The sequence below is a fragment of the Lissotriton vulgaris genome, chromosome 10, assembly GCF_964263255.1.
Source record: "Lissotriton vulgaris chromosome 10, aLisVul1.2, whole genome shotgun sequence".
In the NCBI taxonomy this organism is placed as follows: Eukaryota; Metazoa; Chordata; class Amphibia; order Caudata; family Salamandridae; genus Lissotriton; species Lissotriton vulgaris.
The window spans coordinates 946,756,027-946,771,139 of NC_141698.1; the positions used below are offsets into that span (position 1 = coordinate 946,756,027).

The following is a 15,113-nucleotide window of genomic DNA, read 5'->3' on the forward strand; positions in this document are numbered from 1 at the left end:
CACCACTTTAGCAGGTCTAAGCCTCCTATTCGCTCCTGACTAATAAGGGAAGCAAAGTTGTTGGCATGCTGATTCTAGGGAATCAAGAACAACTGAGGTGGTGTTCCTTCTGCTTTTGCCTGAGTTTCCCAATAATGTTTTGCTATACTGCTCTGGACTTACCATTTTATAATGTACTTCTTTTTAAAGAATTGCACAGTCTGTGTCGGTCTACAACCCAATGGTCTTTACCGGCTGTGTGCCGGGGACTGATACCACTAGTCCAAAAGGAGGTCCCAGGCAATTGGCGAAGGCTGGAAGGGCTCTGGGGTTCTTGGAGGCTGCACATGTTTCAGGTGGATACAGCAGGCCACAGTTGTCGAGTCCTTTCGCAGTTTGCATGGTTTGGCGCAGGTCTCTTCTACAGCAGGGCTCAGTTCCTGGTTCAGCAGGCAGCACGTCTTCTTCCTTTGTCTTCTTTTATTCCATGAAATCTGAAGTCAAGGTTTCAGGGAGCCACCTACATACTGAATGTAGGGGTGTTACAAGGGGAGACAGGCAGTAGTGAATGGGCTACTTACCTTTAGGGTGTCGACATCCTCTAGTGATTACTTCTTGTGGGAGAAGGCACTACTTTAGCCCTGATTGGAGGTTTTCTCACCATCTCAAGATGGTGGAATTTCAGGAGATGGATTCACCTTGCCTGCCCCTCCCTAGAGGTGATGCAGGATGAGGGACCCTCCTCTTCATCTAACTAATTTTCCGTCCCTTCGGCCCACCAAAGGTAGAGCAGAAGAGGGGGCTTGGCGTCCCCCACTATCTGGGGGTTCCTGGGTTGGATTTCAAAAGCAGCATCGCCTTTGAAGCTTCTCGCCCGGAAAGGCAATCCGTTCCTGAAGGAGGTGTGAAACACCCACGTCCAAGGCAGGTATTGTTTCTGTCCTCTGAGAGTGCTGGCTCTCACCCATTGAGGTTAGAAACATATCTGGTGGTGGCAGATTAGTGGAAATCGGTCAGTGGCCCCCAATAGTGTTTGTTTAGGTTTCAGGGAACCTCTAAAAGGTTCTTACATGTGAATTTATTAATAAATCCATCATGGCATAATTGAAAATTTATTAAGACAAGGCGTTTGGTACCACACATCTTAGAAATCAGTGAAACCATCATGGCACACACCATGGGCTGGTTATTCATCGTGCTGATGAATATCCAGCCCATGTATTCTTAATGGCTTCCCGGTTCACTTACGCCACAGAATGGACCATACATTGTAGGGACATACCTGCTCATACAGAGTGTGTAGCCTTGGAGAGAGGGCCCTGAAGTGGCACAACAGCGCTGCAGCCCCAGTAAGACCTATTCAGTACCCATGACCCAGGTACTGTGGTACCATTTACTAGGAATGTACAGGGGAAGCAGAAGTTGTGCCAATCGTGGTACAGTGTTTTGGGAAAGAGATCTGGCACTGCGGGCCTACATAGCAGGGACCCAGTACACGTACAGTTTGAAATTACATCAGGCAAAAAGTGGGGGCTAACCATGCAAAAAGAGGCACTATCCTAAAATTTCCCTTTAAATAAAATACTTCTTCTATTAGGTTAAGCATTATAAATGTACAGCTGTACCAAGGAGATGCACAACTGCAAAAATTGTGAATGTTATAACTTGAGTTAAAGTACACATTCATAGTATGGATTAATGAGTTAATGCTTTATTAATGTGCTGTACTATTTTATCTTATTTTATCAGGTTGATAAAACAAAACATGTTTCAGTTTATCAGGAAGTCATACGTGGAGAAGGCATATTACCTGATGTTGGAGAATATAAACCCCCTTCAGATACTCTAAAAAGCCGAGATTATTACTCAGACTTTCTACTAACATTGGCTGTGCCTTCGGCTGTGGCACTTGTCCTTTTCATAATCCTTGGTTACATCATGTGCTGCCGGAGAGAAGGAATGTGAGTAGCTTTAAAATGGCAAGAAATATCTGCAATTGTCATATCGCTGTGTAAATTTTTATGATATGGGTCTACCCAAACTATTTAAAGCTTCCATTGCAGTATGATATTAAGCAGATTAAGGATGCCTTGGTCATGGCTCATTTTCCTAAATAGACATAAATAAAAATGAATGTTAGAGCCCTAGCTGATAAAGGGCTCGATTTAGAATTTGGTGGATGGTTACTCCATCACTAATGTGACGGCTATCTTGTCTGTGTTAGTACAAGACCACTATACTCTATAGCACTTGTAATAAAGCCGATGGGATATCTGTCACAATTGTGAAGGAGTACCCTATCAGGCAAACTCTTAATCAGACTCAAAGTTAGTAATCAAAAAGCCCATAACCCTTACGATAGAAGAGTCAAAATGTAAATGTTTTTCAGTGCACCTTCAACAGTTAATAATATATTTCGAGACTGAGTCCCAGAGAAAGAATAGAAAAGTGTTTTCATAAAAATCATAATAGCAATTAATGACACTTTCTCAGAACTCCTGAATTATAATTAAGTATTTCAGGTAGACATAGTTTATATGATTATCTAAAATCAATGTATTTCACGTACAAATCTTTTAGTGCTTCCGCCCCACCTAACCCCCTGTATAAGACCCTACTGAAACAGCTCCTGTAGTTTTCATGAAAGCACACCCAAAGACAAGTTACAATGCTCTAAACTTTGCCCAGCTTTGACTTGTTTTGACTCTCACAAAAGTTTAATTAATTGTTTTGTTGTTCAAGGGGCTAGCATAACGAAGCTACAGGAACCTGCATGTATCCATGTGCAACATAATAACTTATGAAGAATGTACAAACACAAATGAGGTTAATATGAACAATATATTTTAGCTCCTAAAACTTAATCTACTAAGACACTTAGAATTTAAACTAATGTGTCAAGATTATCAAACATTAAAGCAGCAAGTAACACAAACGATTTCATATTTTACATGCATCTCAATTTATTTTATCATTAGAATTTATTTTAGACAGTAGCCGGCTTCTTAACTTGCATTTTTCATGTCTTTGTGTCTATGTCTCCTGTGCCCCATCTTGTTTTGTGTACTATCATCAAGACTATACCATTTCCATATACTGGTGGCCAATGCTGCTATACTGCATTGAGAAATAAAACTTGCCTCATTCATCCCATACCAAGACTTACACATCCACCAGTAGATCTAATGTTCCAAATATTAATGCTATTATTTAATTCATCAATTTTGTTTTGATTCTAGGGTAAAGAGAAACATGCAAACACCTGAGTAAGTGTCTCCTTTCCTGTTCTTTTCTCTTTCATTTGATTTTCATTTCTCAGTAGCTTGCCATGCTCCATACATGTGTCTCATACTTTTTTCTTCCACCTTGACTCATGATTTACTTTACATACATAAACGCTGCTTTTAGATTATACACATTTAAAAGGTGAGGAGTTCTGCGTAAATAGGTTTCACTAGCATAAAACAAGATACTGTTCTATTTTAGACATTTTCATCCGGTTCAATCCTCAGTAGGTGGTTCCTTGTCAGTTCCCAGCAAACACTTTTAAGATGATCTTTCAGAAATATCACACAAGAAGAAAGCTCTGTTGTTTTTTTTAAATGCTCATAAGACGCAACCTAAAAATGGTTTGCATTGTCTTTGTCATTATTTGCATCCTTATTAGAGAGTTAGGTGGCTAAATGTTTAAAAGACCAACCCTCCCAAAAGAGAATTTCAGTAATGGCAATGAAATTAATAATACATTTAAGTTGACTGTTTGAAATATTTTTTTGTATATTTCTAGAAGCTAAGACCTGTATACATGGTTTTCTGTACTTGCTCCAATGGCAAACAATTCATGGTTTTGGAGCAAGATTTTTTTCCCAAAATGTCTGACTGAATTGGTAAATTGAGTTCTTCTACCTAAAACTCATTATTTCTTTGTTGTTGTTCAGCATCCAGCTAGTCCACCACAGTGCAATTCAGATATCCACTAAAGAGCTGCGTGATATGTCCACGAACAGAGAGATAGCATGGCCCCTCTCAACGCTTCCTGTTTTCCATCCTGTTACTGGGGAGATTGTGCCACCTCGCCACACTGATAACTACGACAATACTAGCATGCCACTGATGCAAACACAGCAGTAAGTCTATATTTCTTAATGATATACAAATGTGAATATATTTTATGCAAAGCATTTTAAATACTTTCCGTTAACCTAATAAATACAAAGATAGTGGTTTGGCAAGTCACATTTGAAAAGTTCCCTTTAGGGATATAGATGTACAATAAATAGAGGCTAAAAGTGCTTAACGTTAGGAACTTGTAATGGAGAGAGGTCAAACTAATACAGATTTCAAAATTGTAAAACAAAAAGTGATCCAAATTGAGAATATGACAAAAAAGAGTTACTATTAGCAAATGTATCAACACAAGCCAGAGAGTAGGCAGTTTTCCACATAGAAATATACTATTCGATTGAAATACCAATACAAACAAGAAGAATATTTTTTTAATCTACAAATATTATAAAAGGGAAAGTATAATTCTAACTTTATGTGTTTACACTTCAGATATTTTGGACCTCCTTATTTTTAACTCAGTACATCAGTTTTGTAATGATGCAATATGTTATACATGTTATTCTCAATCTTAAAATCTCAAATGTTTGGTGTTCGATATTTGTCAAACTGAGTTTTAATAGATTTACCAGCATCATTCATGCCCCTTGCTAATAACTGTTTTAGTTAGTATAGTTATAGTCAGTCTTTTGGGTAGAACTCTAAATTATAACAGTTATGTTTATTTGTGACACACAACATAGGTAATTGCATGCAAAGAAATAGAAATAAGATTCATTTAATATTGTTTGTTTCATTTTCATAATGGGGCTGTTTGTTATTTTTTTTATAAAGTAGTTTTTCTATATTACAACGTTTGAATATGAGACTTGGGGAAGCGTTCTTCAACACGACATAGAGACAAGGTTACATCTCAATAACCCAAGACTCCAGAAGTTGAATTGTATTCTCCACCATAGCGAATGCTTGTGATTTTTCTTCATCTTTCTTTCAAGACTACAGATGTAGGTGTATTTTGAAATTTCAGCAGAAGTTGATATACAGTGACATTATACGTTCCTTTAAATTACTAGCTGTGATTGTCCATATGTCTTTGAAACTGATAGCTGCCTATTAACTTGCAAAAATAGAGCTTATGAGAAAGGGATTGACATCAATAAAACAAAAAACAGCACTGGGTGAAGACATCAAGCCTTAAAATACAGTAAGGTTACAACAGTAAGTACAATAAGTGCAGTACCTTACGTAGGATTTAGATAATATGAATGTGTTCTTCTGCCTAACGATGGGACTTGTAACCTGGGTCCTAATCCTGGCTTCAGCACTTCACTGAAAATAGTGTGATTCTAAGCAAATCACTTGACCTCACTGTGCCTAAAAAAGTTAACTATAAAAAATGTAAGGCAAGTTCCAAAAGTAATTGTATTACTCAAAATGTGTACATTTCCCACTTGAAATACATGATCCTGTATTCACACTCAACCCTGCATCCCAGATGAATTTGCATCATTGAGTTGTTCTCCAGTTAGAGATGAGCTATATAACTACCTATCGATGCTTTAAAGTCCTGGTATGAATAAATTGCTTGAAAACTTCATCTTCAAACAAATCCATTACTGAACGATTTTTACACAGTGATATATTGCATTGTATTGCTATTGTATAGTTACCTCTTTAACCTTGCCAAAATCTACTGTAATGCCTTTACATTAAATGGCCCAGCACTTGTTGAGTTACACAGGTACACATTGTTCTCATCCTGTTGTATTTCCTCTTATTCACCCTCTTCATTGTGTTTTCTTTCCTCTACCTGCTCATACCCCCTTCCCCTCGTACCTTGGTATGTCACACATGTCAGCTGTCAACTGTCAACTGTTAACTTTTCATTACTAGCCTGGTTATACTGAAAATAAATATCCTGAACTTCCGTTTCAGATCTTGTTATTATTAAAACATTTATTGGTGACAATAGACGTGCAGGGGATCGTTGTTCTCATCACCCTCCAACCTGTTGCTAGTCAGCTTTAAATCCTGACAGTAGATATATGTGAGGGTTCTTTGGAACCCGTACCACTTTGTTTGTTGTGACAACCTATGGCAGTCTGTTTGGCCTGGTTCTCGTGCCTGCTCGACCACACTGGTCCTCTGTGATTCCCTTCTTGGGAGCACACTGCAGTGTCTGCGCCACGCTGCTATGCCCTTCTGCTCACTGCCTGCAGCCGTCTAATTGTCCAGGGCTCAAGGGGTGACCTGCAATGCGACCTAAACATCTCCTATATCCAATGTGAATGATTAAAAAATTCGGACATGCTGGGGCGTGGCTTGGACGGCAGCGGTAATGGCTGCCTAACTCTGTCGCTCGGCAAACGGAAGAGCAATTCAGGCAATAATCAGGGATCAGATCAACCGCTTTTCGGAAACGGAGACCAGAATCCTCCACGTAATGTCAAGGGGATCATCCTGATATCAAGCACTCACATAGTGGACCCTCGGATGATTGATTTTTTACATCGAGGTGAGCGACAGGCGAAGCCCGCATGGGACACCTGAAATGGCGGCGATGCCCGAAGTGCACAGGAAACTATAAGACTGCTGCTGACATCAGATTAAGACTTCACTACTCCACTATGGCACCCGGTACCTGATACAGTTCATTAAGGTGGGTGCTGGCAGAAATACCAATCCTTTCGGAACCACATGTTTACAGCATAATATGCCTGACCGTGAGATGGTCTCCTTGCGGTTCGCTAGTTTGACCCCCATATCTGCGCTCCACTGACGGCGATATTACTTGCAGCGGGGTTATATACACACCCATACCCGCTTCCAACACCCTGCCAACACCTACGATTGCTCTCGACAGCTGTGGTTAAGAGAATGATTTTGAGCACCTGACTTTAAAATGGCGGATGCCACTGACATCAGAACTGCGGAGCAGGGGCAGACAATATAAGGAGACAAACGATGTCAGCGTGTCCTCTCGCTGCGAATGCTACCTCACCATTGTCATCATTGTCACTCTAGGTCTGCTTATATCAGCAGTCAAGCGTAGTTTTTATCTTGGATGAGTTTAGAGAGCACCTGCCGCATCAGCAGCATTGGCGGTGCAATATTGGGACCTAACCTGTTCTCCAACGATTGTTTCGGCCAGGAACAACGCGCAGTGCCATAAAACCAACCCTGGCTCTGCAACCCTCAAGCTGCTTCTGACGCCTTTGACGCCGATTTCTGCCACCACTCAAGAGCGGATTATACCCCCGGTGAGCCTTGGCCTGCCACATCAGCAACTTTGGTGGCGTGAACAGAGAGAGCTAACCGATTTCTCATCGCTCGTTTGCGATTGAAACCACTGTGCATCACTGCACTGTGCCACTGTAAACTCCTGCGCCACTGTATTCTCCTGATCACTCCCAGTGCCATCTCCACAATCACCCCTGAGGAATGAGGACTGAGACCCACTTAAGACGCACTCAAGGTCCAATTAAAGCCCATCCAAGGTCGTGGCTTACCCATCACATTGTAAGTGCACAGGATAAGGACTCTCGCAATTATTCTGCAAGGTCATTGCAAGGACTCTGCATATCGATTATAAAGAGGGCAATCTAAATCTAAATCTAAACAACACTCTACTCTATGAACAACTCTGCACTCACAGCCACAGCAGCCGTGTATCTCCAACCAACCAGAAGCTAGAACCCTAGTGGAGGAGACATAGAGAAAACAGAGAACCACTAATTGTCAACAGAAGCCATCAGTCACCAGAACCCATCAGAAGCCATCGGAAGCCTCACTGCTCCTAACACCCAAACGTAAGAGAGGGGCTTGGGCTAACCACCTCATCCCTCGTTGCAAAATGGCAGACAAAGAAAGCGGAACCTCCTATAAGAAAGCAAAACCAGAACCAGGGGTGGCGTGGCCTGAGATGTCAAGATGGCGGTCGGACTTTAGGAGTGCTCCGGACCCCTCCGTCATCCGCCTTTCCTCCTCCCACTGCCAACTGCCATCGGACACCCCTGCGATGAGCGGGGGTTCCCTGTCTCCTTAGCTGTGCTCCAGTCCTGATTTGCGGTGGATTGGAGCCCCCAATACATTGATTCGACCTCCCTCCCTCCAGGGCCTTACTGGGCTAAAATGGCGGCCTTCCCAGCACTCTGTCTCTGGGCCTGAGACACTGTGATCTGCGGTGGAATGGAGCCCCCAGTGCATCGATGTCATCTCCCTCCCTCTGAGGCCTTACGAGAATAAATTGGCTGCCTCTCCGGCACTCTCTCACTGGGCCCGAGAACCTGGCGCTTCGTCCCTGGACCTCCCCCAGACGTACCCGGGGCTGCTTACTTGCCTACTGAGCTGCGTCCCAGGCTGAGCGGAGGCTGCGGCGTGGGGCCGGTGCCCTGTGGACGAGGGAGCGGTGACAGACAAGAGCTGGTGTGGTCCGGCTTCATTGGAGGCTTGCCGCTCACCCGCATATGCCTGCCGCTCCCGGAGTGCTGACGGCGGCTGTGGGAGCCGCCGGAATCGGCTGCCTCTGTCAGGCAGTGGAGGGACGACCCTGCATGTCGGTGCCTGGCATCCTGGCTCGCCGAGGCCCACTGAGTGACCAGCCGCCCCTGGGGGGTCCCTGTCATTACCGCTGCTGCGCGGCCTCCCGCTCCGGCCCGTCTCAATCCTTCTGGCCTCTCCTGAGCCGTGGCGGAACTGCTGCCTTGTCTCGGCCTGCGGGGGGCTTGGCCCAGGACAGCAGCGATCCAGCTGCCTCCTACTGTAGGACAGAGGTGACCCATGGTCCATGATCACCCCCTTAGGTGCTAGCAGCTCCAGTCAGCCCTTACTGCGGGTCCACGGATCCTCAGCCCCAGCACACTCCAGACAGCTCATGTGCAGCCTTGGTCCGGTTTATGCTGCGGAGGGCCTGGGTGACACCCACCAGCTTCCTTGGACTCCCCTTGCCTTCAGGAGCCCAGGACGGTCTGGAGCCCGCCTCGGGTGCTGGTTGCTTGGTCCGAGGAGGAGCTGCGTTGTCCTCACTCCCCCGAGCTGGCCTGAGGACCTGCCTTCAGGCTGTGGGGCCCATCTGGTTGTCGTCAGTGGTCCTGCCGGTGACCCGTGGAGCTGCGCTGCGGAGGAGGTCTCCTGGGGGCCTGAACGGTATTGGACTGTGCTGCCCTGGCATTTCTGGACCATCAGCTGACTTCCCCCCATCTGAGAGGTGAGGAGGTGTTCGTGCAGCTGTGGGGGTGCAGGCCTCTGGGACGGGGGTCGGCCGTCGATCGGGCGGCAGGAGGGGGCCGGTGCACGGAGCCCTGGGCCTGTCCCGGGCCTCTTCCCTCCCCTACTCCCTCCCTCAGCCTGGGAGTCTCGGAGGGTCGGTGGTTCCTCGGCTGCCGCCTCGGGCAGTGGTGCTTGGGCTTCCCAGTGGGGCCTCCATCCTAGGGGATCTGACAACCCGGACTCGGCCTGGTGGTCCATTGAGGCCCCTGGAAAGCGCAATTGCACTGGCACGGGCGATAGGGGTTGACTGCGCCCGGGCCTCCCTCTTCCATCCTCTTCCTTGCCTCTAGGCCGGGCAGACTGTTCCCGGGGAAACGTTGCCCCATCCCCATCCTGCCTGGAGGCCACCATGGTCCGGGATGAAGTACCCAGGACCCCGGCTACTCAGACCAGAATGGACCGATTCACCACCACTAATGCGGGGGCTGCCGGTAGTCTTGCTGGCGCGGGTGCCCCTGCCGTACCTGACCTCTCAGTAATTCCCCAGGAGATCCAGACGTCACCGTCATCGGTTGAGGGCAAGATTGCGGAGGTCCATGTCGACATAACGCTGATCAAGCAAGACCTACGCAACGCTAATACCCTGAGTAAGGAGGCGGAGTCCCGAGTGTCAGCTGTGGAGGACGACGTTCAGCAACTCAAGGCCCAGATGAATCGGCTCCAGTCCCACACGCAGGAGCTCCACCGGCGGGCTGAGGATGCAGAAAACCGTGCCCGCCGCAACTACCTTCACTTGGTTGGATTTTCTGAGGGTGTGGAACAAGGTTGGGCAGCGGAATTTGTGGATGCCTGAGGGAGCGCTCTCCCCCTGGTTCACGATCGAAAGGGCACACAGATCTCTTGGTCCCCGGCCGCAGCCGGGCGCCCCTCCACAATCAATTATTCTACGGATACTCAACTACCGGGACAGAGACGCTATCCTGGCCGAATCCCGGAAGAAGCAGCCGTTCAGGCACGAGAACCTGAACATCATGGTCTTCCCTGATTACACCCGGGAAGTCCAATCTCAGCATCGCTCCTTTGGAGAGGTCAAGCAGAAGCTGCTCTCGCTTAACATCCAATACAGACTCCTCTTCCCGGCGCGGCTGCGTGTGCTCTTTCAGGACAAATCCAACTTCTTTGAGACTCCAGAGGAGCAGTGGGCATGGGCAACAGAGGAGCGCCATTCTCCTGTCGCCATTGCAGAACTCAATTTGAAACCCACTTGAGCATGGCTCCTACCTCCAAACCTCGCCTTCACATAAACCAACCAGAAACTAAGTTTCTATCTGACAATCCCACTCATATTAAGACTAAGACCACCAATAAAAACGCCCTCACCAACAAAAACATGCTCTGCAATATCAGATCTCTATCAAAGCATGCCGTCGAAGTATGGGATCTGATCTCCAGTAAGGAGCCGGACCTATGCTTCCTGACGGAGACCTGGCTCAAACCCCACCTAACACCCGTTATAACATTGGGGATCCCTATAGGCTATAAAATAGCCAGGATGGATCGGCCATTGAAAATTGGTGGTGGGATAGCGATAGTACACAAGGAGGAAATCAATGTGAAAATTCTGGAGGAAATGTGCACCCCTGAACTTGAACTTATGATTTTTAATCTTAACTATTCCACTAAAGCTAGTAGGAAAGGAGCTTTAGTATACAGACCCCCAGGCCCATGTAAAAACATCTCCATGACATTAATGGAAGCTCTGGCACCTCATGTAAGCGATACCTCAGACTTTCTCCTCTTAGGAGACTTCAACATTCATAGTGAGGTCGAGAACAACTCCGAAGTCAACACCTTTATTAGTGATTTAGGCTCTTTGGGCTTAAAGCAGGTCAACATCGGGCCTACCCACATGGCAGGCCATACCCTGGACCTTATTTTTACTAATTCCTTATCTATCGAATGCTCCCTCCCCTACCATGTAGACTGGACAGACCATTATGTTCTGGAATTCTGTACCCCCCTTCCCACCCCTCACGCCAAAAAACCCCACACCCTACCCTGTAAAAGAAGACCCTGGCACAGATTAACCCATGAAATGTTCTGTAAAATATTTGGAAAGCCGACTATGAGCAGGAATGACAATATAGACAAAGTCTTACATGAATACGAAGAAATGCTGTCATATACAATTGACAAGACTATCCCATTAAGAATTTTTAAACCTAAACCCGCCCCTAAACAAGAGATATGGTTTTCAGAAAATCTCAGACTATCCAAACAGGCCACACGGAGGTTAGAAAAGAAATGGAGGATCTCCCGCCTAGACAACGATAAATACACTTACAAAGAGTCTTTGAAAGCATATCACAAGGAGATTAGATCAGCACGAAAAAGCCACATAGCCTCACAGCTTCTGGCGGCTGGCAATAACTCCAAGACCTTGTATCAGATATTACTGACCTTCACTAAACCCACTGCTTGTGAAAGTCCTGAAGTGGCGTCGCAACATCTGTGCGACAGTATCTCCCATTTCTTTACAAATAAAATCGACGCCATATATGCCAAAATCCTTCTTTCCAACTTGCCATACAGTGCTACTAATGACCTCACAACTAACTCGGTTCGTCCCCTCCTTCCTGAAAACTCCCTTTCTGCATTTCCCCTTATCCAGATTGAGGAGGTACAAGCACTCATGTCGCAGATAAAGAGTGGCTCCCCCTCAGACATTATTCCAGCACGTATCATGCCCACTCTAGCTAAAGCCCTAGGACCCACCATCCAGGGACTAATAAATCTCTCACTTACCACGGGGCAGGTCCCACTTGGATGGAAAAAGGCACTGGTCAAACCTCTCAGGAAGAATACCACCATTCCCTGGAGTGAGCTTAACAATCTGAGACCAATATCCCTACTCCCCTTCTTGGGCAAAATCACAGAGAAACATGTGAATAAACATCTGTCAAGATACATTGAGTCGGTAGGAGTGCTGGATCCATCACAGTCGGGCTTCAGACCCAGGCACAGTACAGAGACCGCTCTTATGTCAGTCGCAGACGATCTGCGTATGTACCAGGATGGGGGGTTTTCCGTCATCCTGGTGCTATTAGATCTGTCTGCGGCGTTTGACACCGTATCTCACTCTATTCTCATGTCCAGGCTGGAGAACATCGGCCTAAAGGAGGAGGCCCTCGAATGGGTAAGAAGTTTCCTAACTAATCGGACCCAACAAGTAACCATGGGCAATTTTCGGTCAGAGGAAGTTGAGATCACTAAAGGGGTGCCACAGGGTTCATGTTTGAGCCCAACTCTTTTCAACATATATGTGGCACCCCTGGCAAACATCTTGAGAGCATATGGATTTGTTCCAATATCCTATGCGGATGACACTCAACTCCTCTTTCCTTTCAAAACCTTGACACCCGAAGTTAGGAACTCCTTCTCCCTCGGAATGAAAGCGGTAGCACACTGGATGTCTTCCAACTACTTGCAATGCAATGTTGGAAAGACTGAAGTCATGTTGTTTGGGGGGGCAAGACAACTTTGGTCTCCGGACTGGTGGCCACAAGACCTTGGCCCAGTACCGGAGCCTAAACCATCTGTAAAAAATCTGGGGGTCCGGCTGGACCAGGAACTCTCCCTCAAGCAACATGCCAACCAGGTGGTGGGATCCTGCTTCCACGTAATCGGTATGCTACGTAAGATCTTCCCCCTCCTGCCAGACGACAGCAGAAGAACTTTGGTACAGGCATTAGTCATGAGTCGTTTAGACTACTGCAACGCCCTGTTTCTGGCTGCCATTGATGGAGTCATGGCAAGACTACAGGTGGTCCAGAACACGGCTGCCCGTCTGGTCTTAAACGCACCCCCCCGTTCACCTTCCAAACCCCTTCTAGAAAAGCTTCATTGGCTGCCTATCAGACAAAGGGCTAAATTCAAGGTAGGCTGTACCATACACAAGAGTCTCAACGGTATGGGCCCGATATACCTGGCCACCAAATTTGTCCCTTACAAACCCCCACGCCCACTTCGTTCTAGCGAACAAGGCCTTCTAGTAGTGCCCAGAGCAAGAAAGGCAAGGCAGGGCAGCAAAGCTCTCTCTATAGCTGGACCGTCTCTTTGGAATAGCCTTCCCATCACCTTAAGACTTTGCACAGAATATCTTCCATTTAGGAAAATGCTAAAAACCTTCCTCTTCAGCCAATAGACAGCATACGTGCTCCCGTTCCAAATGTGTCAGACGTCAAAAGCGCGGAGATGCTCCCTAGGGAGTCGAGACCAGCGCTATACAAGCCAGTAAAATAAAAAATAAAATAAATGCCTGCTCACGATCACTTTTCACCCACAGCCATTGGGGGCGGGACGCTCCGACTCTTCGCCCGCGCCGCAGGCGCTCCGGAGGGCGCAGGGACCAGTGGCGTGAGCGCTCTGCCTCCCCGACGGGCCCCTCGCAGGGCCACACGCCTGGGCCGTCCAGGGAGGCCTCCCCGGCCAGGCGGCTCTCTGGTTCCCTGGACCGCACCGACTCCTGTTTGGTCTCGCCTCGACCTCCTAGCCCTGGAACCACTAATTCAGGACATCAAACGCAACAATGAAATAAGCAGAGTAACCTTTGGAGAAACTCATGTGAAATTAGCTGCATACGCAGATGATATTCTCATTGTTAGGGAGAACCCAAGAGAATCCATCAAGGCCCTAATGACCACCATAGAAATATATTCTAAATACTCTGGGTGATAAGTCCGAGGTCAAGCCCCTGAACATTCCCTGCACATGAGAAATACTGGGTGACTCCGGCCTTAAATGGCAGCCGGGATACATCAAATACCTGGGGATTGAATTTGGCAGCTCTATATTAGAGACGTTCCAACATAACAAAGCTAGCACCATAGAGAAAATTAACACTCTTCTTGATGCTTGGCCCCCAAGATTTATACCATGGTGGGGTAGGGTTGAATCAATCAATCAATCAATCAATCAATCAATCAGAGTACTTGTAAAGCGCGCTACTTACCCGTGAGGGTCCCAAGGCGCTGAGGGGAGGGGGGTGCTGCTACAGCTCGAAGAGCCAGGTCTTGAGGAGTCTTCTGAAGGTGAGTAGGTCTTGGGTCTGCCGTATGTGGGTAGGGAGGGTGTTCCAGGTCTTGGCAGCGAGGTAGGAGAAGGATCTGCCACCGGAGGTCGTTCGTTGGATGCGGGGGCCCGCGGCGAGGGCGAGGCTGGCAGACCGGAGCAGAGCTGGCGGGTGGGGTTGTGGAAGCTGAGTCTGCTGTTCAGGTAGGCTGGTCCGGCGTTGTGGAGTGCTTTGTGTGCGTGGGTGTGGAGCTTGAAGGTGATCCTCTTGTCGACGGGGAGCCAGCGTAGGTCTCTCAGGTGGGGGGTGATGTGGCTGTGGAGGGGGACGTTGACGATCAGTCGGGCAGAGGCGTTTTGGATGCGTTGTAGTCATTGTAGGTCTTTGGCTGGGATTCCTGCGTAGAGTGCATTGCCGTAGTACAGTCTGCTGCTGATGAGGGCCTGTGTCACCGTTATTCTTGTTTCGGTCGGGATCCGCTTGTAGATCCTGCGGAGCATGTGGAGGGTGTTGTAGCAGGAGGAGGAGAAGGCGTTGACCTGTTTAGACATGGAGAGGGAGGAGTCGAGGTTGAATCCTAGATTTCGTGCTTGGCGGTGGGTATTGGTGCTGTTCCCAGTATGGTCTGCCACCAGGAGTCGTCCCAGGCTGAGGGGGTGGATCCAAGAATGAGGACCTCCCTCTTGTCCGAGTTCAGGTTCAGACGGCTGCTCCTCATCCAGTCGGCGACGGCCTTTATTCCCTTGTGGAGGTTGGTTTTGGCGGTGTGTGGGTCCTTGGTGAGGGACAG

The 15,113-nt window shown here is 47.2% G+C and overlaps 1 protein-coding gene across 8 annotated transcripts in view; it reads left to right on the plus strand.

Moving 5' to 3' along the window:
- Positions 1 to 15,113, plus strand: part of SGCE (sarcoglycan epsilon) — a 255,774-nt gene that overhangs the window by 214,582 nt on the left and 26,079 nt on the right. For 4 of the 8 annotated variants that reach the window (XM_086941944.1, XM_086941946.1, XM_086941940.1 and 1 more), the window contains 3 exons: positions 1,729 to 1,940; positions 3,219 to 3,245; positions 3,918 to 4,106. In XM_086941944.1, coding sequence (XP_086798070.1) covers positions 1,729 to 1,940; positions 3,219 to 3,245; positions 3,918 to 4,106 — 428 coding nt within the window. The remainder of the gene's footprint in view (positions 1 to 1,728; positions 1,941 to 3,218; positions 3,246 to 3,917; positions 4,107 to 15,113) is intronic. The other 4 variants (XM_086941945.1, XM_086941947.1, XM_086941941.1 and 1 more) reach the window with 1 other exon arrangement.